Source organism: Ursus americanus, chromosome 11 (assembly GCF_024610735.1).
Source record: "Ursus americanus isolate L20-20 chromosome 11, mUrsAme1.1.p, whole genome shotgun sequence".
Lineage (NCBI taxonomy): Eukaryota > Metazoa > Chordata > Mammalia > Carnivora > Ursidae > Ursus > Ursus americanus.
Window position 1 is genome coordinate 19,932,084 of NC_142137.1, and position 26,290 is coordinate 19,958,373.

At 37.1% G+C, this 26,290-nt stretch overlaps 1 protein-coding gene across 3 annotated transcripts in view; it reads left to right on the plus strand.

The window, feature by feature from the left end:
* The window catches only part of GRIK2 (glutamate ionotropic receptor kainate type subunit 2), a 642,399-nt gene that overhangs the window by 275,420 nt on the left and 340,689 nt on the right, over nt 1-26,290 (plus strand). For all 3 annotated transcript variants that reach the window (XM_045806988.2, XM_087865344.1, XM_045806989.2), the window contains exons 5-6: nt 18,937-19,118; nt 25,358-25,411. In XM_045806988.2, coding sequence (XP_045662944.1) covers nt 18,937-19,118; nt 25,358-25,411 — 236 coding nt within the window. The remainder of the gene's footprint in view (nt 1-18,936; nt 19,119-25,357; nt 25,412-26,290) is intronic.

Below are 26,290 nucleotides of genomic sequence, written 5' to 3' on the forward strand. Positions count from 1 at the left end.
ACTAATAATCCCCAAGAGAGGAAAGATTAGAAACCAATTAGTAAAGATGTCAGTCTAAATGATCAGAAACATATCTTCCTCTCTTTGGCTAGGAGAGGGAAAAGTCTGCAGTCCACTTGGTTCCTGAAGCATTAGAGGGATCACGGATGAGAAAGGAAGGACAAGAGGGGAGTCTTGACAAAGATAAATTTTATCTGCTTTCATTTCAGTTTAGCCCTCAACTGCCCCTGAAAAAATACTCAGTGAACAAAGAAAAGCTGTACCCCAAATGGTTTCATTTCATAATTGGCTGTGCCTAGGAACAGCTGATGCAGGCATAGGGGTGCACTGACAGAAAGTCAGCCCTAGCCCCAGGAGAGAATGACAGTCAGGAAGCCCAGGGTCTCTTTGAGGAGACTCTAGCCTGCACCTCAAAGCACCCACTGCCCCTCTTTGCTCCATTAGAAATAATCACACCTAAGTGGCCCATCATCAGTGCCAGCATGATTTTTTTTTTTTTCACATTTGCTAAAAGCTTTTCCCTTGGCCCACTTACATTTTTTCTTTTGTTTCTAAGTAACTATTTAATTCCCTCTCCTTTTTATTTTGCAGTTAACTGACTTGAAAAAAAAATCTGATTTGAAATGGGGATTACAGACTGGTTTTTTCCTTTCCTTCTGTACACCCACCCCCAGCACCTAGTAACAACCACTGCATATGCATTAACCAAAAGACCCATTAGTGGGGTATTGTTTTGCAGTTTTGTAGACAAAGAAGAAAGAGACCTCCAGTTGGAACAAACTCTTTTTGTATATTTTTTTTTTTTTGGCAACAAATAGCTTCCTTTTAAATTCAGAAATGCAATGGCATTGAGGCCCTAAATTGCTCTCATCTAAAATGTTTTACTCCCATCCTCACTTCCCTAGATTATGATCAATTTTCCGCCAGAATGAATTATTCAAATTGAGCCCAATCTTCTGAATCCTTAGAAAAAACAGTGTCTTAGCACTTTGGGTCTATTCTACTCACTTATCATTGGCACATTCTGCCTGGCAAACATTCTTTTCTTCAACATATCATTTATTTTGCCAAATGGACTGCAAGCTCCTTGGGATTAAAGATCATGTAATTCATTCATCCATTCAACAAATGCTTTTGAACATCTATCATGTGCTAGATGTGCTCTAATCATTTGAGATGCATCCAAGAAATAATGACGAAAAGCCCTGCCTCCATGGAGTTTATATTCTAGTGGAAGAAGACAGAGAATAGGGTGGTCAAAGTAGATGAGAGAGCAAGGCAGGAGCATTTACAAGCAAAGAAAATATTCTGAGGTGGAACCTGAATGATGGAGTTGCCAAAACCGGGAACTGGGAATGGAATAGAATGTACAGCTTTGGAGATGTTAAGTTTTGGGTGTCTATTAACACTCAAATACAGGTATGATGGAATAAGCAGTTGCATATAGAAGTCTGGAGATCCAGTAGAGTCTGGGCTGAAATATTCATTTGAGAGTAGTATTAAAACCATGAAATTAGGTGAGATCACCATAGGAATGAGTGTAAATAGTTAAAAGAAGACTGGGAGATGAGATGGCTGTAAGAGAAAGTGAAAAACAAGAGTATGGGGTATCCCGGAAATCAGTGAAGAAATCCTATCAAGGAAGCAGGGAGCTGTATTGCTGATATGTCAAGTGAAATGAAAGCTGAAACTTGACCCTGGAATTTAGCATCCTGCGAGTCATTGGTGATGTTGAGCAGTTTCAGGGGAGTGAGTGGTGAGGCCAAAATCCTGACTAGAGAGAGCTTAAGTGAGAATGGGAGGTGAGGAATCAGAGACTGTGAATATAGGTAACTCTTTCTAGAACTTTCTTACAAAAGAAAACAGAGGGATGAGGGGATAGCTGGTGGGGAAATTAGTGTCAAGAGAAAATTTATTTAAAATTAAATAATAGGATGCTTGTATTCTAAAGAAAATAAGCCAGTAGAGAAGAAAGACTTGATAGTGCAGAACTGAAAGTATTGTGGCCAATTCTAATACTATGAAGGAAATGCGATTTTTCACAGCAAGTAGCATAGCAGTCTCCTTGAAGGAGAGACCCAATTTGTGATTGCTCTAATAAGCCCACTTGGTGGATGGACCTCCGGGGCTTCTCTGTCAGCTGTTTCTTAAGACTGAGAGAGGTAAGGTGGAGTTCATATTTGCCACAGGAAAGAGAGAGAGACTTAGACTACATATGCAGTGAAAAGCCTTACATGCTTTGGAAGATTAAGTGTCACATAACCAAGAAGAGAGACTTGGGTATGTCTCCTGATATAATCTTCTCTCTTATCTCTGCCACTAACTTTTCAGTAGAATCTTCACTTGTAGATTTTCTTTTGGAAAATGTCAAAATGTGCTGAATGTTGCCTGAAACTGATTTAAAGAGTGAAAGCAGAGCCTGCCCGTGGAAGGACACCACATTGAGGTTATGGAACTGACTCCCTCTACCAAACCTCTGTCATCATTGCTTGCCCCAGGCAGCTCTCATTTATTTTATACCAAATTACCCACTCAGAACATTATACCTGCTTCATTCTTCAAAGTTTCGCCTGGGAACATATACCCCTGACTCCTAATTTACTTACATACCTGGTTCTGATTTTCTGAGCTGTCATCCTAGCCTACCTAGGAGCACAGCCTCCGCTTGCCTTTCCCTCCTCATCTCTCACTACTCTGTTTCCTCCTTGTTCAGTGCCAGGCAAACTGAACTATTTGAAGTTCCCCAGACTCACCATGCTGTTATCAATACCTTTGTGCATTAAATTCCCTCTGCCTAAAATATTTTTCTTCTTCTCCAAGAGTCACGCCCTCCTCTTTGCCTGTTTAACTCATGGTTCTTTAGAATTTCATTTAAAACATCTTTCTACTAGAAAACTGTCCCTGCCTCTCCATTTCCCCCTTGGCAGTACTTACCATAGTGCATTGTAACTGATGGTGTGTTGTCCCTCTCCCCCATTAAACTGTGAGGTCTCAATGGTCCTCAGTTCATGGTAGTCTGTGCACTTAGGATAAGGTCTGTTACATAGCAGCTGCTTAATAAATGCTTATCATAAATCAAATAAACATCTAATATTAAAATTTGTGAATAGCAAGCCTAGTAGCTTAACATAAGCTTTGACCTCATACAAGTTGGGTTTAGAGTTCATCTCCTGTTTTAAATCAAGATCTTTGTTTTTTGTTGTTGGTTTTTTTGGATTTAAAAATAAATAAGTAAATCAAGGTCTTTGTATCTTATGGTGACTCTCTGGCAACTACAACTATACTAAGTTACAACTGGGATCTTGATGTTTGTTTGTTTATTTTGTTATGTTTTACATTTTTTGCCAAACTTCTGCTGGAATTAAGGACTGGTTGCTTCTGAATTACAACTGATTTGACTAGGGTACTAACCTCAAGCTTTATTCTCTCTGACGTCTACTTCTACATCCCTAGCTCAAAGAGCCTTTCCACAGGTTGGGTAGCTGGCCTAGGAGCTCTACTACATGAATGGCTAGGAGGGTGAAATTATATACTGCCCACTGCTACAGGACTCTTCTCACCCTTATTTCTCACTCAACTCTGTGATGCATGTAAGATCAACACCAGCCCACATCAAAGCAAAGTTTATGATTTGGATTTAGGTTTCAATTTGGGAGGAAGTGAGGTCTTCCTACTGCATTACCTCAGCCATGCTAGCTCCAACTCACACTTCACTTCCTTTCCACCCACCCAAGGTGTCAATATGTCTCATGGATGAGGCCTGGTTATGGATTCACTCAAGCTTCTATGCCACATGACCTACAACGTGTCTGCCATTTCTTCTGCCTTCTGAACCGTTCTCCACACCCAACCCACTTCTCTATTTACCTCTTCTCTGAAATCTTTCTCATTTCTACTCTTCACCTTGCGCGGACTACTCTCAGTCCTTCCTTGACAATGTCATATTTTTATTGTATTATTCAATTTTATTCAGAAGTTGAAATTGCACGTGGGACATGTATAGGGATTGAATGTCCTACTGTTACTAACTTTGACCTTTATATACTATAAAAACAATAGCTAAGGATGATAAATCAGTGGTTTTGACTCCTAGTTCTAATGAAAAGCTAACAGTTTCCAGAGTGCCTCTGACTTTAAGGTATTTATTTCATGCCCATTCCTTTCCCTAAGTCTCAAGTTCATATATTTCCTTCAATTGTCCAAGAAGGTCCAAATGCATTTTCATATAGCAAAACCATTAAGAGCCTTCTAGGTTTGAGCATGTGGACTGCAGAGTCTGTGTTCTGCCAAAAAGTCTGATACATAGATTTCTGGTGGCATAGGAATTTTTTGTAGCAATTTATTCTACGTATCATGTAAGTAGATAAATATTCTTAAGGCAAATCATTATCTGTATAAAAGTTTGGCAAAAATAAATAGGACAGACCAATCAATTGAGCTCATTTAACTACCTTTCTCTTAAGAATAATTGCTCATAAGCAAAACATAGGTGTACCAATGAGAATAAATTCTAATTCTGCTCCTTATTAGATTTAAGCCATTTTCAATTAGCTCCAATTCCTGTGCCTCTTTTTCCTATATAAGGAGGAAAAACTACCTCTTAGAAGTTTTGTGAAGAATTAGTAAGACAAAATTTTGTGTGGAGTAAGTAATCTAAATATTATCAAATAGCATTATCAAAAATCCTCTGGGTTGCAAAAGAATAAAAATAATGAACAGCTTGTTTTTACTTTCTTTTTTATGAAAGAATTTAGAATGAATCTTAAGGGATCATGGATATACAATTAAGGGACTATTTAGTGGAGGTGGCAAGATTGCACTGGACTGATAAGCAAGAGTAGCAAGGAACAATCCATTGTGGGAGGAGGTAGAGGGTTGCCAACTAGACCCTATATTCAGGAGTTTCACATGGAATGATAATTAAGGACTATTGTTTAATATTAGTTGTGAGAGAGACCATGGAATGCATAAGCTTATTTCTTGAGAAAGATTTAGTAAAGAAGGATTCCTCCTTCCTCTTACTAAAACTGAAATATTCTTAGTTGACTTATAGGAAAGTGAGAAGGGCTTTAAAAGCCATAGAAATGGAAACTGATAGTCAGAAGCAAAAAAGGAAAATGTGCAAGATATATAGAAGATACATACATATATATGTTTAATCTCTAAAAATATTTTAGAATAGAAATTTAGAAGTAAGATTTATGCTTAAATGCAGTGACAGAATTTATGTTTGTATACAAATAGATAGCAAACAGAGTAATTTTACTTCCCAAACTCATAATGAACGTGTGTAATATAACCTACAGCACAATTCAATGGACTTTATAGGTGCCATTGTCACCGTTGGAGGTTGGAGTAAAGTACTCTGGAAACACCTGGAAATTAAGTCACCCTCTGAGAGTTAAAATAGTGAAATCAAAACATAATGAATAAGAATGAAAAGTTGCAAAACCACCTAAAAAGAATATTTTCCAGCTAAGCACGATGTGGTTATATCTTGTCTGAAGGTACCAATATAACAACAACAATAACAACAACAAAAACAACAAAGAATATGTTCATCAGAAAGAGAATTGGTTGGATATTTGAATTTCTTAAAAACAGAGATTTACACAGGAAAACACAGATGACACATCTAAAAATTGTTAATGAAAAATTGATTCTTAGCTGATAGACTACCAGTAAGACCAAAGTTATTGCATTTGGGATGCAAAGACTGAGTACTGGATTTAGAGAAAGATTCCCAGGGTTTGAATGTGGCTTTGTGACTTTCTAGCCATGGGACTTTGAACATAATAACCCAGATATCAGTGTCTTCACATCATCTGCAAATTGGGGCTGACAAGAGCACCTCTTCACAGAGTTCTTACGGATAAAACACAAACCCACAACAAATGGTTATTACATTCATTGGGCTGATGCCAAAATAATATTAAGTAATCTTCAGATTATGATATGGTTTCTGATGTAACTTGAGAATGTGGTCATGAAATTCAAATATTGCCATGCTTGTGACAGATATATTCCTCATTATAAATTAGTAGATTGAATTTCTAGTGTTACACATCATCTCATGATCTTGATTAATGTAAGTCTAATATTTTAGCCATGCGGCATGTGTTTCAGAGCAACCTAAAAGTCTTTTGAGCTGAAGTCAAAATTCAAAAAATCAATACACATTGCCTCACTTAAGGATGTAGTTAAATTCAGTGACAATTCTTCTTTATACAAAATCTGTTTTCAGAGAAATAAATAATAGGGAATACATGCAGACATGTGGTGGGACATTGGTCAAACCAAGGATGAAGCAGAGTGTAGAGGAAATGCCTCCTGCTATTCTCTCACTTATGCTGATAGAGGCTAAAACACAAGACAACCTCCTTTTCATTAATATCGTTGACTGTCAATGTCCCCTAGTATACTACCCACAAATCCATCCTCAGAAATACCACCAGAGTGACCTTTTAACAGGAAAATTTGTTCATCTCACTTGCCTTAATTTCCTTATTGATGCCACAGTGGACAAGGGAAGCACGTCTAACTCCCTAAATCCCCTAGCTTCCTCACCCTCAGAGGTGGGGCCCAGGCTGATGTTCATAGCTTAAGGTAAGTCTGTCTGTGGTTACAGTTGAGTAGACCAAGAGTTAACATAGCTGGGCCAATTGGATTCCCTATCCAGGAATGTGGAATTGGAACCAAGAGATATGAGTTGGTCTCTGCCAGCTGCTGGACCTATAACAAGTAAATTCAGGAGTGAATTTGAAAGATGGCCATGTCTCCTATTTGAACTGTGAAGCAGAGAAAATTGGTCTCATTAGGAAGATAAGAATGACGCCAGCACACAAAAAAGAACAAGCGAAAGATGGTGATATCTTTATAGCCTTGTTCCTACTTGTTTCTGGTCTTTAAGGAATGACTGAATTCCCACACTGGGGTTTCATGAAACTATCTGAATTTTTCTAATCAGTTCTCTCTGTCTGCATAAACCAGCCTGAATTCTTTAAGTACTTGCAACTATGAAGTTCCTTCACTTACAAAGTATAATCCAAGGAGATGCCCTTCATAACCAGCTCTTGCCTGCTGCTGGTCCAGCCTCACCTCCCACCATATCACAGCTCATACTTGATTTTCCAGCAGTACCAACCAAACAGCTCACAAGATTTTGGAACTTCCCTGCTCTCATATCATTATGCACTTTTACATGCACTTTCCTCTATTTTCCATGCATCCATGTTTTTCCCCTACCAAATGGTTACCTCTCCTTAGGTATTCTATCCCTACCGTGTCCATTGCAACTTTAGAGACACTCACACTATTACATAGAATTCATTGTAGAAAAACGATTTGCATGCCTATCTCCCCACTATGCTATAATCTCATAGTTGGCAAACATCTACCTATATATTTTATATTTTACTTCTGCATTCCCAATTCAAAGCACATGTTATGTGCTGCCATGTATTTCTGATATAGTCACATCTTTCAACCATTCATATATGCTCAATGAACTTAATTGCTGAAGGCATTCGGTTAATGGTATTCTTCTCTGGGACAAAAATATAAAATAAAATCTGAGCTCCTGAAGGGTCACATTTTACTTAGCATCCCCACCAGCACATAGTAGTTCTGGTCTTTATTGTTAGTCATGGGCCCACCACATACAACTTCTTATGCTGTTTCATCAGCATCAACTTTAAATCATATTCGATGTATTAAGTGGCAGGATAAACCGGGGAAGAGCAGCATCCTGGGACAGAGCCAAAAATCAGAGCTCTGAAGGATCATTTGCAGCTTCATAACTGCACTGACCTGGACACAAGTGGGGATTAAACGACAGCAGGCTGGCTAATCGGCCCGTCTGGAGGGTGGAAGTTGGGTTATCGCAAGCTGAGAGGGCGGGTAGAGCGATAGAAAGAAACAGGTGTGCACCCGAGCAGGACTGTCTCAAGACAAAGAGCCTGCAGTGTGGCCATCAGAATTGAACAATGGGGTGGGCCAGTCCCACTGGGGGTGGGTCAGTAACACTGCCAAGACAGCAGGTGATGAAGTAGCTATGATGAAGGACAAAGAATGCTGTGAAGTAGGAGGACTGTACAGAACTCCCGGTTTGCCTAGAATGTTCCTGAGTTGTGCTTGCTCTCCTGGTCTAATTACTATGTACTTAATGTCTCTATCTCTTAGACTCTTAAAAGGGCCCCAGTTTGATGACAAATAATAAAGTGAAATTAATAGTAAACCACCATGAAATCAAAATATAACCAAACTGTGCTCATAAATCAAAGTACTTTCTTTTGAGAGAGTTTCTAAAACATTGTTGTGATGCATTTCTCGGGGACATCTATATGTTTGTCCAGAATCTCTTTGAGGGAATCTTTTTAGTCTGTATGGTTCAGGCAAGCCTCACTTTTCTCTCTCAGAACCTGCTAATGCATCTAACTTCAGCCTTTCCGCTCCCACCAAATAATCCCAATCTGGGCCAGAGAGAGTCCTTATTAGGATTTTGACAGAATTTGGGGCAAAAATCCCTGTTGTTATGTGTGAGATTCCATTGGTCATCTGTGCCATCAAGTGGGAAAATGTTGAGGGGGGAACAAAGGCAACACAGAGGAAGAGAGAACAGCAACAGAGAACGAATTATTGTCTTCAAGCATGCCTGGAGTTTACTTTCAGTTATAGGAGGCAGTGAGCTCCATTTTTGTTCAGTGCAATGTGAATAAGGTCTGTACGTATTACCAAAAGAATTCTGACAAATACAACTGCCTTCTTATTCAACTGTCCTGCTTTTTACTTCCCCTCTCTCATTACACCAGGCATAGGCCCACATTCAGCAGCTACATGAAGAAGACAAAGAGAAATGAGATGATGGGGTGGACCTGGGGCTGGGTCAGCCTAGGACAAGCCACTTACCGTGACTGTGGCACCCCTCGTATGCATAGCACTTAAGTTACCTCGGCTGAAAAACAGTCTCTAACACTAACGTGCTTATCCTCTCATGAATCAGATGCGAGCAGGTTGTAATAACAGTAAGCAAATACAAACACAACATTTATTCTATTGGCTTCTCACAAATGGAAGTATTCTAAATAGAGAATTGACCTTAGCACACATTGAACTTAGACCCCGAGGCTATAGCAGCCAAAGAGTTTTAGCCTTGGCATGGTCAAAAGCACTGTTTGCTTTCTAATAATGACATAATTGCTTTTCTCTCAGAACAGTGAGGGAAGAACGGGGACAACATATTTTGGTATTGACTTAAGGAGTAGTAATCCCCAGCTGGCAGCCTCTGCCTTCCAGGGATTGTAGATACACTCCATGTAATACCTCAGTTCAGTCCATTTTCTGAGGCAGGCTCTTACCATGTAGGAGCCTTGTGAGGTGATGTGGAGCTAGTCTTGCAGCTTGAACCCAGCTTCAAGCACATGGAAGGAGTTCTGGCATTCTCTACTTTGTCCCCATTATCCCTATTGCTTCCCGCATTCTGAATTCAAGAGCTCTGGGAGACCCTACCCAGCAGGACTGCGTTGTGCTCTCTGCATTGTTATTGGAATAAGTTTAGATGGACTCGTTTTCTGGAAGCACAATGTCTCCCTCCACTTGTCCTAGAAAACCATAAGCCACTTGTATAATGTGTCTCATGCTTCAGAATTCCTTGTGAATTGACTCAATTCTTTGGAATTGAGTTGAGCCTCAGGACTCCATATTTCAGTGGCCGCTAAGCATAGTTCCACCTTTCTGCTCTTATTATATCCAGGCCTGTACTAAAACTCTTCTGCGTGTTCCTGCTGTCTTTATCCCCACTTTACTATCTTAGAAGCTCCCGATAACTGCACTCACTGGACTTATGAAATAAGCCTAACAGGTTATGAATTGCTACTAGATATACATGGACATAAAAATGTGTAAGGGCAATGCTAGTTAGGAGGCTTTTACAGTAATCCATTTGTGAGATCGTAAAGCTCAATTGAGTATGTTAGAAGCAGTAAGAGTTGGTAGAAAAGGATTTTCTAATAGTCTGGATGTGAGGTATGCTAGCAAGAGCTGATCAAAGGTGACACCAAGGTTTTTGGCCTGAGTAAGTGGAATTATAAGAGTTGCCAATATGTGGGGAAAACTGAGTGGGGAGCAGTTTTGGAGGCTGGGGACATAAAAAGCCAATTTTGGAATGCTAGGTAGTATTTACTATACATCAAAGTAGAGATGTTGCATTATTCAGGAGTCCCCAAGATCACCCTCATTTCTGACACTGAAATTTCATGTCCCCAATATCACCGTCAAGTTTGATAATTCACTAGAACAACTCACAGAATGACTGAAAGCTGTAATACTCACTGTTAGGATTTATGACAGAAGGGTACAGATTAAGATCAGCCAAGAGAAGAAGAACATGGAGTGGAGTCCAGGAGAGGTCCACACTCAGAGGTTCCAGTTGTCTTCTCCCAACAGCTCAAATTGTGGACAGAGCTAACTTTTCCAGGCAACAGTGAGTGACACTATGCATGGAATAATGCCGACTAGGAAAGCTCATGTGAGCATTGGGTGTCCAGAGTTTTTATTGGGGGTTGATCACGTAAACATGGCTGAACATGCACTTGGCTGATGTATAGTTTCTAGCCCCTCCAGACGCTGAGCTGATACTTCATGACCCAAAGTCCCTACCATAAATTACATTGTTAGACTGTCCTATGTGGCCCAAGTCTCTCAGATAAACAGACACTTTGATCAGACAGGATGTTCCAAGGCCTTAGAGATTACCTCCCAGGAGCCAATAGTGAAGGCCAGAGCTCTCTTTGACAAAGTTAATTTTTTACTACACAGTTGTCAAATAGGAAAATGAATTTAGGACTCTAGAGTTCAGGGAAGTACCTGGCAAGAGATATAAATTTGGGAGTTATTGGCATATAGATGGGGTATTAATTAGGTTTCTAGCAGGAAGCAGGATTTACTTAGATGCTTGAAATGTAGAGATTTTGATAGAGACCACTCATAAGATTGCAGGCAGAGTTTGGGGAGAAAACAGAGCCTATTGACACGCACATGCACATGCACACAACAGTGATTTTTGAGTTCCAGGGGAGAAGTAATTACTAGAAGCCAGTAAGGAGGGTTAATCTGTTCCAGGCACAGTACTGATTTATATGCATTAGCTCATTTGATTTTTTCTGTCTGGTCATAATTATTCTCACATTTTTACAGATGGGAAAACTAAAATTTGGAAAATTTAAGTATTGTCTGTAGTCATTCAGTAGAAAGTTAATGAGGTAGGATTGATGCAGACTGCCATGCCACAACGGTTCAGAAATTTGGCATCATGATGCAACATAAAAGTTGACTTATGAAAAGGTTACATATATGTTTGAAAGGTCTCAGCATTTCTCCATGACTGACCTGCTAAAGGTTATTGAGGTACTGCTAGTTAATGCTTTCCCCACTTAGGCCTTCCTAGGAGGCTTATGCTTTGCTAGATCAGTATTATGAATATGTGTGGTATGGACTTTAGAAATGGAAACAGAACAGAAAGAATAGAAACACCATGGCCAGATTATCCTGTGGGGAGAAGTCAGAGCAAACATAAATAAGATTTCCCAGGGAAATAGAAACAGAGGAGGTGTGTGGTTGTGTGTGTGTGTGTGTGTGTCTGTGTCTGTGTGTCTGTGTGTGTATGCATGTGAGCCTGTGTGTCTGTGCACACACCAACGCACACATGTATGTGTATGTGGTCAAAGCAAGTTTTCAGAATTTGAGGGTGTTTGAAAAGAAGAAGTAATATAGAATTTTAATGAGTTGCTTCCGACAATTTATATACTTTTTAAATGTAAAATTCAGAATTCCTATTTGGATTCTACTTATTTGAACGCATCATGGTTCAGCATTCAACCATGGATCTAGCCTTCACATAAAGAGCATGGTACCTAAAATATATAGTCTGCACTGTATTATTTTCCATTCTGAAGCATAGAAAGGCTTTGCCATCAATAAAATAGTATCATAGATAGGATTTGATGACATTAATAGGTACGGAGGAGATTTAATATAAGGATGACCAATACACAATGCCCCTATGCTTACCCCATCACTCAGATTCAAATCCCTTATTGAAACATACCTCTGAACACAGAACTGGTCTCAAAAACATTTTTTACACAGTTTTCCACGGAGCCACAGATAGTCAATTCACCTTGGCATGTATATTAAAACTCGTTTGCTACTTGGTTTCTAATATATCACGCTAAAGTGTTTTTACATGTTTTGAATTTTGAATGTATTAGGCTCTATCATACTTTAAAGATACAGCAGATTTCAAAAAACAGAGAAGGCATTCTGTCTCTGTAAGGTTATTCTTAGGATTTGAACATTTTCCCAGGAGACCAGCCCTCTAATTTTACTCCACATAGCTTTCTCTCCTTCTTCTAAGAAGATGAAAACCACTATGGAAGTGTTTCTTCTCATTTTCCCTTCCTTTTTCTTCCTTTTTATTCTAGACTCCAATTTTCTTTATTTTTATTTTTCCTGTACTGATGAACAAATCTCCCTCATCCCTAAAGGGAGGAAGGCAGACAAAAATTTGGAGACAGAATTTTTTTCAATGGCAATCTACCTCTCTTGTCTAAGTCACTTTTGATCTTCTTAATATGATTAGCTCCTTTGTCTATATTTAAAGCATTATGATAGATTGCAAAATCCATAACTGGTATAAATATTTTATTCAGTTTTCTTTAAAGCACTCTGTAGCACGGGGGTGCCTGGGTGGCTCAGTTGGTTAAGCATCTGGCTCAGGTGTTGAGCTCAGGGTCATGAGTTCAAGCCTCGCACTGGGTTCCATGCTGCACATGGAGCCTACCTTAAACAGGAAAAAAAAAAAGTCTAAAACACTCTATGGCACAAATAAAACATTCTCATAAATATAACTCCTTAAGATGTCTGGTCTCTCGGGGCACCTGGGTGGCTCAGTCGTTAAGCGTCTGCCTTTGGCTCAGGGCGTGATCCCGGGGTCCTGGGATAGAGCCCCACATCAGGCTTCTCCTCTGGAAGCCTGCTTCTTCCTCTCCCACTCCCCCTGCTTGTGTTCCCTCTCTCGCTGGCTGTCTCTCTCTCTGTCAAATAAATAAATAAATAATCTTAAAAAAAAATGTTTGGTCTCTCAATGAATTCTCTTTTCTCAACTGAAAGAAAAGGGGATGGGGTTGATGATGAAACACTGAATGCGGATGAGTCATTTTTGTATAGTTTATTATACAATGCATTTGGAGGGTAGGGGAGAGGTCTGCCCTGCACAAAGACCACATTAACTGAAATGATAAATAGGCCTGATGAGTGAGCCAGGTGGCAAAACTCTAGTTTGTGTGGCTGCTGAAGTGGATACCTGGGTATAGAAGGAATCTTGGGACTCCCTTCCTGGGGCTGGGGGAGGCTGGGCCTGCAGAGAGGCGGTGTGATTGATCTTTTTAGAAGACAGTGCCAGCTGGAGTGTGCATAAATGGCTCCTTCTGGATTCTCCTTAAAAGCTGAATTGATGGCACCTTCTGAAAAGAGCAGCTCAGGCCTCTGTCCCCTGTAAGCTGAAGATAAACCTTGATTTCAGCTACTGTAAAATATCTGAAAGCAGAAAAAGGTTAAAAAAAGTGTACTCTCAGTGAAAGAATTAAAGGGAATAGAATGTTACTCATCTACCAAAATAAAGGGATAATTGCAATGTGGTGCTCTTTTTTGTTAGAAGATTTTCAGGAACCCATCTGTGCAGATTGTTTCTCTTTTATTATCATTACATCAACTAATTACATTAGGGAAAGAGGGGGCATTTTAATTAAAAGATTGTTTTAAGGAGTTATAATTCTACTCTTTCATTAAATAACTTAACCGGATGCCAAATTTGTTAAAGTATACTACATTTCTGAAAACTGTTGTTTGGAAATTATTTGTATTAACCACATTTTCAACAAAATTAATTTCACCCTTTTATTTTGTCTCATAAATGGGTCTTTTATTTCTCCATTTTGACCAAAGAATCATAGGAAATGACCACATGTAAACCACCCCAATTATTTTAAGAAGCTTACTTTTTCTTATTTTATTTTACAGAGCATGCATAGTTAAGTATATATGATAAATTTGATTAAGGTAATCTTTTCTGAGATAGGCATTTTTTAGAAAGATAATTTGCAGAGGAATACTGGGGGAGGTAGGAAGATCAATATAGATCCACAGAAGAAAATACATACCCAGTATTGTGACTAGGCATTCCTGCTGTTTAAGCCCATTTCCCTTTGGATAAAACCCCAGTCCACATACATTAAATTGCAAAGATGCCATCAAATAACTCATTAAATAAGGTGGGTAAACATCCATTCTTTGGATATTTTGAATGCATCTTCCTTTTTGTCAACCCTCTCTTATTCTTCCAAGTTGTTCTAAATAACAAAACTCAAAGAGATTTGTATGTAATTACTAGATAATGGGGAAGGCAAAGGATGTAGAATGGAAATATGGAAAAAAGAGAAACAATTTCACAGGACAGAGCAATGAAGACCTGGAAGCCAAGAGAGAAGTCTAAGCACCTGGTGCAGGAGATGGTGAAAAGCGAAATTTACAAATCATGCTTCTACTTTCAGTATTCAAACAGCTCTCTGGATTTCTTTCCTCTGATTGGAAAGCTGAACCAATTTTATTCCAAAAACTGAAAGTGAAAAGCATTACAGAAATAACTTTTGTATTAAAAAAAAAAAAAGTGTTGGGACACCTGGGTGGCTCAGTCCTCGGCCAGCCATGAGCATCTTCTCCCTCTACCTGCAGCTCCCCCTGTTTGTGCTCTCTCTCTCTCTGACAAGTTAATAAAATCTTTTAAAAAAGTGCCAGAGTCAAACTGTATCTTATGCAGTTCAAGACTGAATAAATGCTATGATTCCAATCATTATATTTATCCATGAAACAATGTCTTGCACATAGTAGACATGCAGTAAATATCTGTTGAATGAATGAATAAAAGCAACCTTTTACTCTAATTCTCAAGTAGGAGATGGCACTTCCTACTAGCAGCAGTTGTTTTTATTTTTTAATTTTTTTTCTATTTTAGCTCTTCAATATTATTCCTCAAGGAAGCTGACAAACTGAAATCTGTTACATTAATGCCAGCAGGGATATATGTGTGTGAAGAGAATAAGTAAACATTTATTGTACTTGACGGCTCAATGGACCATCCGCGTGAGCTCTTTAAAGACCTGAAAATACTTGGCAGTATTTATACTTAGGGTGAACTCTGCAAATACTATTTGTGGATTTTATCCTTTGAAAATTTCTATTTTTTGAATCACTTGAGATTTTTCAATTCAAAACCGTTGGACTAATCTGTAACTATGTAGCTCCTTTTTCTTTTGTAATGAGTTAATCTCTTAAAATTTTGATTAAAATTTTGATGTTAGGTTTTCAGTTGCGATCAGTGTCAAAATAACTTCCAAGGACAGATTTAATAACCAGCACTTTTTAAAAAAAATAACTGTATTCTTCCTAATCTTAGCAAAAATAACAAAAACATTGACAACTGCCACTTTTTGAGAGTCTGATATGTGACAGTTCCTTTTTTGGTGTTCTATATATTAATACATATATGGTTTTACCTTATAGAGAAGAGGAAGGCAAAGCAGAGAGAGATAATGTTTTACAAAATCATGCAGATCATACATTTTTGAACTGAGATTCAAACCCAACACCCAAGCTATTCTACAATGATAGACTAAATCCCCCAAATTTATATTTAACTTGCATAAAATCTTGTGAGATAAATAAGCCAAAGATCGCTTTCTCTTTTTCTTTATTTGGCAGAGATTGGTATTAGAATATTCTGCATCTATATAAATAATTTTATGAGAATAGAAATTCAGAGCTAGCAAAAGTTTAAAGATAATCCAATTTGATAATTCTTAGATGTTTTGGTTTTTATATCATCTTACATTCTTAATAATAATCGAAGATCTCTAAAAGCATTTGTAAGATATTTTCATAGGTTTCTTTAATATTTGATTTAATGGGAAGAAGTGGGATTTTCATGTTTCTTCATTCAATCTGCTGTGACATCATCTGTGTCTTGTAACCTCTAGAACACTCTATTGCCCATGTGTGAGAGAATGAAAGCAAAAAAGTCAGATTACCTCTTAGTATTATTATGAAAATAGTTGGACTTCAGGGATCCCCCTATAAGAGTGTAGGGGTGTGTGGACCACACTTTGAGAACTACTGATCTGGGTGAAACTCATTTAATAGATAGGAAACTAAAGTGTCCTGTCTGTCTTTTCCTCAGCTCAAGTTGATGATGGGTTAGGAAGGGGCTGCTACTTTCCTTCAAGGATATTAGATATGATAAGTTACATATGGAAATACATGGACATGGTTTTGAGGGGGTCTGTTTTTTACCTCCCTCCCATTCCTAGTAATGGCACAACAGTCTACCCAAACCACCCTAGTAGAACTGTCCTTGCATAGGTCATCAATGACTTTTGTCGTTAAATTTACTAAACACTTTTTAAAGTGTTAACTATTACTTCTTTGTTAACTAGCAACCCTTGACATGGCTGATCACTCCCCTCACTTTGAACCCTCAGTTGACCTGATCCTTCCATGATCTCACGCTCAGTGGAAGCACTGTCTCCCCCTAGCTGCCCAAACCAGAAACCTGGGAAACTTCCCTGACTCAGCCCCCTCTTCCTCACCAAGTACTGTCGGTACTTTCTCAAAAATCTCTCTCTGCTTCTGTCTCTGCCTACCATCTTGTCCTGCACACACATCTTGGCCTTTCCTAACCTGCTTTATTACAACTGTCTTCCAACTCTTTCTTCCTCTAGTTTTAGCTCTTCTCTTCCCTCCTCTATACTGAAAATCTGAGTGATTCCTTTTTTTCTTTTCTCTTTTTTTTTTAGAGAGCGGCGGGAGTGGGGGGGGGGGCGGTTAGTGGGGAGAGCTTAGAGGGAAAGAGAGAATCCTAAGCAGGCTCCACACCCAGTGTGGAGCCCAACATGGGGCTCCATCATGACCTAAGATCATGACCTGAACCGAAACCAAGAGTCGGATGCTTAACCAACTAAGCCATCCAGGCATCCGAGTGATTCTTTTGATATGTGGATTCCAAGTGGGCACTTTCCACTACCCTTAAGACATTAACTCTAAAATAATTTTCATGGGATTCTTAAGCAGCCCCATGCCCTCTTAAATTATACTTGTCACTACTTCTTCCTTGCTTCTTAAGATTCGTTGCCCACGCTCTCTCACCTCCCTGCCAGTATTAAAAAAAAAATAAATGTTTTCCTATCTATTCCTTCCACTCTTACTCTTTTTATTCGGGTATTAACGTAGATGTCACTTCCTCTGAGTAATTTTCTTGAGCATTCTCATTCCAAGTTCGATGATTCTGCTGTATTCTTCCTCGATAATTGCACTTTCTTCACCAAAATATTATTTGTCATTTTTCATTTATAATTGCTGTTTAATAAACTTTACCTGTCCTCCCCCATATATTTTTAACATGGTATGGGCAGGAAGTTTGTCTATTTTACTTTTTATTATATTACCAATATCTAGAACAATTCTTGACCGATGGTAAGAATTTAATAAACATTTGTTTGATGTGGGAATAAATGAACGATGTCTTCTTTTCTTTCCCTTATTCCTACAGTCAGCTTTATTTACAGTTTTCTGATTCACTTTTCCCAATGAAGTTGGAATTTATTCTTTGAATTATTTTGTCTTATACCACTAGCTAATATAATACAGTTACTATCCTATAATATCGTTATGCCAAAGTGGTTCAGAAAGTGAACTACCATATGACACTTACCTGAAATCAGACCTATCTTTGGAAATTGGCCTCACTTTTTGATGACCAGGAAAGTCACCTGGAAAGATTGTTAAAAATACACATGCATGAGTCATATCCTCTGCTGATTCTGATTCAGCTGTTTAGATTATAAGCAGCTTCATAGATTACTCTCATACCTTCCAAGTTTGGGAGCCATTGCCTTACTGCAATTATACTCTGGTTTATTTATAAACAGTAGTTAAACAATGATTCCCATATGCAAATAAATATATAGACTTTTATACATATTTGGGGGGATTTTATAAGCTCAGTGTTAAACTACTATAGGTGTTATAAATTCAAATATTTGTTTTCACATTTGTTTAGCTCATTAACATCTGTACTCATTATAGACATGTTAATTCTCTAGATTGAATTGTGTTTAATGGGTACATTTAATATCAATTATGTAATATTTATTTCACTATAGTTAGTAAATATTTAAATTTATAAAACAAAATGAGACAATTGCAGTATACTGTGTAATTTATGCAACCATTATTTATAGAATTTTAAGTGGCAAAATTCTAAAAAAAACTTGTGATGAAGTAAGTTTTGTGGAACAATATTTTAAAAGCAAAAGATACTAGGTATATTTGTGAATTTACACATTTTTTAAACTGTATATCTCATTTGAGGATGAAAATACTGAAAACTAGTCATCTTACTTTTATTAACTATGTTGCAACATATTGAAGTGTACCATTATATGTATGAAGGTCTATTTATTTAAAAATTGAATAAAAAAAGTATTAGATTTAGATTTTACTCTCTGGATCATATGTTATTTTAATACACAGATTTTTTACTCATTTTAAGATATATTTTTATTCCTGTTATTACAGTTTCCAAGTAAAGTAACACACACACACACACACACACACACACACACACACACCACCACACACACACATTCACAAAAAGAAAGCTCCAGATTAGTTATTTACAAATATATTACTTTATTATTATTTATTCCACTAATATTTATGAAGGTAGTTCTTCAGGAAAGATAGTAATCTAGAGAAATACAGAGATGAGATGGAAAACCTACTCTGTTTTTTCTCTAATATTCTTTTTCTCCCCCTGTTTCATTAAAGGTCTCATTCGTTTGCAGGAGCTCATCAAAGCTCCATCAAGGTACAATCTTCGACTTAAAATCCGTCAACTCCCTGCTGATACAAAGGATGCAAAACCCTTACTAAAGGAAATGAAAAGAGGCAAGGAGTTCCATGTAATCTTTGACTGTAGCCATGAAATGGCAGCAGGCATTTTGAAACAGGTAATCTTTAACTTACTTAAATTCTTGGCTTCTTTATTACATTTGCATTTAAAGCATGTTTTTTTTTGTTGCTGTTGTTTGGTTGGTTGTTTTTCTTTTTAGAGAGGGGGATGGTGAACACGAGTGGGGAAGGGGCAGAGGGAGATGGAGAGAAATCCTCAAGCAGCCTCCCCACTAAGGGCAGAGCCTGACTCTGAGCTAGATCCCAGGACCCTGAAATCGTGACCCTAGCCAAAATCTGGAGTCCAACCCCTAATGGACTGAGACCCTCGGTTGCTCCCTTTTTTTTTTTAAATCAAAGTGTTATTTTCACAAAGTTAAAATGAGTCAGAGAAATCACCTTGATGTAATTTTCTAATAAAAAGTCTGACATTTGCTTTTAATTAATTGTCTTAAAGGAAAAGTAATGCAAATATTGATGGTCTTCAGAACACATTGTTTGAAGTTCTGAGGTTACTTTCAAGTGGCTACAAAGCTGTTTGCTCTCATGAATGTTGGTTATTGAGGTAGATATTTCTATTTTGTACTGAAATGAAGGAATAAACTGAGAGTCAATGATTGAGCATCTCAACTATTACAATCAACCCATTGAAAAAAGAGAAAAAAGATTTGCTATTTAGCTGGCATCTTCTAGGAGATGCCTTACACATTAGATCTTATTTAATCATGGCTGTGATCCCACGAAGTAGAGACTATCTCCACTTCAGAGTTGAGGAAACAGTCTTCGAAAGATTGAGTAACTTGATCAATGACCAAAAGCAAGAAAAACAGAGAGATTCATATTTCACTTAGTGATGTTAAGTATTCATTTCAGAATAAAGCATTGTCTGACTCAAAAGATAATACTAAATCGATCAAAGGAAATAATTCATAGCAGTGAAATCTTTTAATGTTGCTTCTGCACTGTTCCAACCTAACAGCACACTGCAAAGCAGCAATTATTATTCTCCTATATATTACAGATGAGGCAAGACATGGATGTTGGGGGTTAAATGGCTAGTATGAGCCCATATACTTACTATGCAATAAAGTCTAGATTTGGACTCAAGTCTTTTGGACTTTGTTTTTTAAGTTCTTTTATACATACTGGCTGATATCACAGTGGCTTGGGATTAGTCAACTGTCCTAAAACCTCTCATGTATAAGATAAAATATCTCTACTGGAGAATTATGCAGATTCAGATGTCAAATTATATCCCATAAAATATAACTATCAACAGTAAATGCCTGTTATAACATGGTTAGTTTATTAAGCAGATGTTTGTCTAATCTTCCACTATGAATGTTGGTTTCATTACAGTAAAATCTTTAATTGGATTTGGAAAATTGCTCTAGTGTTATATTTGGGTAGTAAAGCATATGAAATTTGGGTGTGTTTTTGTTTCTTGGGTTTTTTTGGTAGTGGATAAAATGAATCAATAAAGTAAGTAGTGAAATCTAGAATACGGATTTGTTTTTCATATATACCAAAAACAATTCTTGCTCATATTTAAAATATATAGGCTTGGAAAGGAGAGCTATCCTTTATGCCCAGAGTGAGTAACACTCTGCAATTTGTCAGGGACAGAGCTTTGGTAGGTTTTCTCTAGGCTTCCAGCAAGTATGTAAATGATCAGTTGTCTTGTCTCTAGAGTAACTGACTTATTTTGCATATCTGAGAGGTTATAGTACCCATCAACCTTAATAATAGAATTGCCATTCTGCCTTCTATTTGATATATCCATTATTTTATAATTGTTTTCTTATATGTAAACTACTCTGTTTGCAAAATGAAAACACAATTAAGATAATATTTAAAATATATACAGGGGCGCCTAGGTGGCTCAGTCGGTTAAGCATCTCCCTTCAGCTCAGGTCATGATCTCTGGGTCCTGGGATGGAGCCCTGCCTAGAGTCAGTCTCCCTGCTCACTGGGGAGCCTGCTTCTCCCTTTCCCTCTGCACACGCTCTTTCTCTCTCTCTCTCAAATAAATAAATAAATAATCTTAAAAAAAAATAAAATAAATACAACAGAAAAAGTTAATAATTTTAGTAAGATTAGTGGATGAACAATCAGAGCAAAGGTAACATGATAATATGATAGTTAAGATGAATTCAGAGTAACATTATTACACAGAATGTATGTTTTTAGATTCTGTAACACTAACAAACCACATATATGGTATTTGTTCCACATATGGATCTCAGTTATTCTAGAAACCAATCCAAGAAGAAAGCAAATAGCTTCCTTCTTATAAATGAAGCAGTCCATTTAATAGGACTCTATTTTATGATTTATGAAATTTTTCTGAGATTTCTCAACATCGGTTAATGACAGAAGTCCAAAGAGATGGTATAAGACTTGGAGAGCAGGCATAGATGGGCTTTCAGCTTGTCTGGCTTAATCTAAGAACGAATATTAGAAGTATCCAGAAATATGGATCGGTTTATCAGGTTAGCCTTATTTGTTTCATTGTTTTATTTATTTAAACTAAGTGAGCTTTTCCTAAATATTGAACAAAAGAGAATTTGAAGTTTTCTTCCCTGAAAGCTTTGAAAGTGAGTGAAGCTTGGGACTGGCTCTTTGTACTAATTGGTATACATGCCTTAATAACAAAAGATTCCTCCTCCACCCAAATTTGTCAGAGAATTCCCTATGGCAGGGTCAAGATGATCTGCAATTAAACCTCACAAGGTCATTCTATCACAGAGAAAAAGTATTATTAAGACCTTGAAAGTCTGGATTAGAGAGGGTGAAATCAAAATTTTTATATTGGAAAAATGTAAAATCAGATTCAAATAAACTCCCACAGCAGCAAGAAGAAAATTAAATTAAAGTTTAAGAAATATGTATGAAGTTCATCTCTTCAGTTGTTAGCTTTGAGCAATATAACTTCTGGATATAACCTGAAGGATAACTGCAAATTATATGCCTAGATGTGTTAGTTTGTCATATGCTATTGTTAACACTACACTAGTTAAATATTGGGAATTTCTAATAAGATTTTGAATTTGGAAAAATGAATTTGTGGTGTTTCTTTCCAGGAGGGATAATACAGTACAACTGATTTTTCTATTGTATATCCAATTTTTCTATTGTGACTACTCTCATATTATTTATACACAAGAAGATATTAATTTTATTATTAATGTGGTTTGGAGTGTGCATACAGTTCATTTAAAAACAGTGGTAAGACATAAATGTTATAATTTAAAAAACATCCAGAACAAGCTTGTAGTGTTTAAATGTGGTGTCTCTCCAGATGGGATGAGAGCCCCAAATGTGGGGCAACAACTGGTTGGAAGCCAGTGGCGTGGGTGGGGGTGGGCAGTGAAAATAATTCACGTAAGCCAGAACAAAGGAGACAGAAGTTTATTGAATATACCATAAGGGAGTGGTGGGCAGAACAGCAAAAGAGAGGCTGTTTGCTACGAGGCAGTGGGTGGAAGCTATTTTTAAAGAAGGAAGGTGAGGAGGTATGGCAACGTATGGAATTTTCCCTTTGTTGGTAACTGTGCCTAGTTGTAAGGATCCCATTGGTCAGTTAGGGCCTATGGATATCTTGAGGTGAGTTGCCTGTTGGGGCTATCTGTATTCATCCTGGTAATCATTACTGTGGGCCCCTTTGCCTTCATCAGGTTTCCATTGCTCAAGCCTGTTGTCTAAATTCTACAAAGTTCTTTTTCAATCGCACTGGAAATTATTAATTTATCTTTCAATGGAGTATCCCTGTTGTCTATTTTTGTTGATGTTACAGTGTAGGTACTCGATCAAAAATAACTACCCTTTTCTATTTTGAGCACATATCATAGTCCATAATTGATTCTTGTTTTCAGAATCAGAGGCTGAATAAGGTCAATGAAAGGCATAAGCAGTCCTCAGTTACCCCTACAGATTTCTTTTCGAGGTGTTGAAGAAGAGACCTGTGGCTAGTGCAGAACACCCATGTCAGAAGCAAACCACTCTCCCTACCACCATCTCCTTAACCCCTTCCATTCTTCCCTCCACAACACAATTTTCAGTACTGGCTTGAGATGCTTGAGGTTTTCAAACTATCAAGGAAAAAAACAGGCAAAAATTTTAAAGATTATATAGATCCTATAATGGATCTACATCTTTGGGAATATAAAATATGCCATTTTATAAAATGGCATATTATGTCCAAACTTCAAGAGTTAGAGACCTAGAGTTCAGGTTTATCCACTATCTCAATTTGTTGGCCGGTTTATTCATTCTTATTCTGTCCTACTTTCCTACCTATAAAATAAGTGTAATAATAGGACCTACCTCATAAGGTTTTTAACGAGGCTGTCAGGAAGCAAGAATTCCTTCCCCTTCAAGGGCCCTTCTAGCTGGACTAAGAATCAAATTGACATGAGAGAGATTAACAAGAGAAAAACAAATTTAATATCATACATGTAGGGAATCCACACGGACATGGAAATTCCAAAGACAGTCTGGCAAAATGAGTTATGTATGTCATGCGGAGCTAAGGAGAAGAGGGACTTCAGAGGAAAAAATGCAATTTATAGGGCGAGAAGAAGAGCAGATGTTTGGTAATTAGAAGTGTGTCCTGCCATTCTGATGGATCACTCAGATAAAATTTATCTCTGCTAATAACCCTTATTCTGGGAAAGATCCCCAATTTAGGTTTTTCTATGTAATTAAGGGAGGGGCAAAAGTTTCTCTTGAGCCCAGAGGATTTCCGTTGCCTTCAGCTCAGAATATTGTTCATGCCAAAGTGACCCATCTTGGGTCTGCTTCCCTTCAGCCTCTACAAGGCTTAAACTGATTAAAATATGCAATATGCTTAGACTAGTACTTAACACATTTTAGGCATTGTGTGCTGTTTATAGTTGTACATCTGAATCACTGTTTCTTTCAGTTATCTTTGTATCTCTATACCTGTTGAGTTGATAAAATAAAAACTATTGACAAGGATAATGCTGAGCTGTCATTGCACAGTGCTGGAGTTGAGAAACCTTTGGTGCATATCCATCAGAAACAAAGAATACCTTCTACAAAGATAATCTTATAAACCTTTATCTAATAAGAGAAATTTTCTCTTATTTTAGGATTCAGACTTCATCAGAGTGTTACTGGCTCATACAATCTTTGTCCATTCAGGAAATGTAATTTGATAATATGCACGCAATACCACTGTGTGTGTGTTGGGGCCGGGGGGCAGTTCACCAAGGAAGACCAAATATGTATTCTTATTCTAAATCCCAATGTCACAATTTCTAAATTCCTTTTTTCTGTTTAATTCTTTGCTGCTGCCTTTTATTAACAAATGTTCCTCCCTTTTAAAAGTATATTTTATATGTTCCAAAAATTTTCACAAATAGCTATTCTTTCTTAACTGAACAACTCACTTCTAGATACCCAGATTTTATCTTAGCTAATTGGTTAACACCTACCTGTGAGCACAGGATACATAGGGTAGAGCTGGGGCAGCTATTTAGCAAATGAATTTGTGTAGTTCGTGTTTTATGGAAGAGTATTAGGTGCACCTGAGAATACTCGTTTCCTACTAAGAGCTCTTCATTCAGCTCAAAAACGCATCATTTTTCAATTATCATCACCAACTACTGTTCATTGATAAACAGCTATTTCAAAAGTGTTCTCATTTTCAGAGGAAAAATTGACAGTTCTGTGACTGGAAGTTCTAATCCGAAAGTCCATAATTTAAGACTGATAGTCTAAAATTGACAAGGACTATAGAAGTATGAAATAAAATAGTAATTTGCAACTGGTCTATTAGTAAAAGTAAAAAACATTTCTTTGTACTTTTGGAATAGCAGTGGTGATTTACAGTTGCTTCATCAATGCTAAGGAAAGTCTCTAAAGTGCTAAAAAAAATTCCTACTGGCATTGGACTTTATAGCCTTTTTTTCCTAATTGAATAAAAGTGATCCGTCCAAATGGCGTTCCTCATTAGGGTATTTGTAGTAGAGACATTACAAATATAATGAACTAAGATGTGCTAATTTCAGGTTTGTGTCAAATTTAACGCCTCCTTTAATATGTAAAGCCATAGCCTTTACAATTGGAAACTTTTAACTAATGGCTTTTCTATCAAGAAAATTGGTTCAGAAATTCCTTCAGTAACCACTAATCTTCCTTAACTATGGCGAAAAGATTTAGTTTGACCTGAATATTATACTCAGATTCTTCATTACATCCTACTATTTTATTATTGACATATTTCATAATGTGTACCTTAAATATTAATTTTTTTTTATTTTTTACTTCCTAGGCATTAGCTATGGGAATGATGACAGAATATTATCATTATATCTTTACCACTCTGGTAAGTAACTTATTAAAGCATAAAGTTAATGCTCTAAATTTTATTATTATGACTTTTCAGTATGGAAAATGGGTTTTTGAGTGAGAAATAATGACTAGCACCTTTGTAGTTGTCATTTATTTTATTTCGATAAAACTCAAGAGGAATTGATCCTCATGGGGAATAATTTTTGGTGGGAAGCTGATGATTTTGAAATAATATTATTTCAGATATCAATTCAAAATATATCTTATTTATATGTTACTTTAAAGAACTTTCAGAACATAATAGATTTTAAAATTAGTTTGCTGAGAAATCAGTGTTTTAGAAAAGCACACATTTTTTTGTTGTTATCTCAGTTCTATTTACTTTACAAAAAAACAGATTCATTGAAACTGCTCTTTCAGTAGACTAAATTTTCTATCCTGTTTTTGCCTATGTTTAGTTGGATTTTTAAAAGTCAGTCTGACTTAATTTAAAATTAGCAAATTGAATGTTACCTTTATCGTTTGTCTTTACATACCCTCCACGCAGTTTTTTCTTAAATATGCATGAAAATATGACCTTACCCTTGTCAAACCTACTTACTCTTAGTTCTATTTCTTTACTAATATGTTATCCTGATTTTCCTTCTGTGAAACGACTGTCTGTCTCTGTCATTAATTTTTCCCTGCTGTAGGGGTAGAAAATTTGTCCTTCTTCCCTTCTAGGTTCTTTGGCTGGTCTAATAATTAAATTGACATAAAACAGATTAATGGGAGAAAAAAACAAATTTAATTTCATATGTAAGGCGCCCCAAAGATATGAGACTCAAGGTCAGGTCACGTAATTGAGCTAAGGAATGGGATGAGGGACTGGGGCTTCAAAGGGGAGGAGGGTAATTCACAAACCGATAAGAAG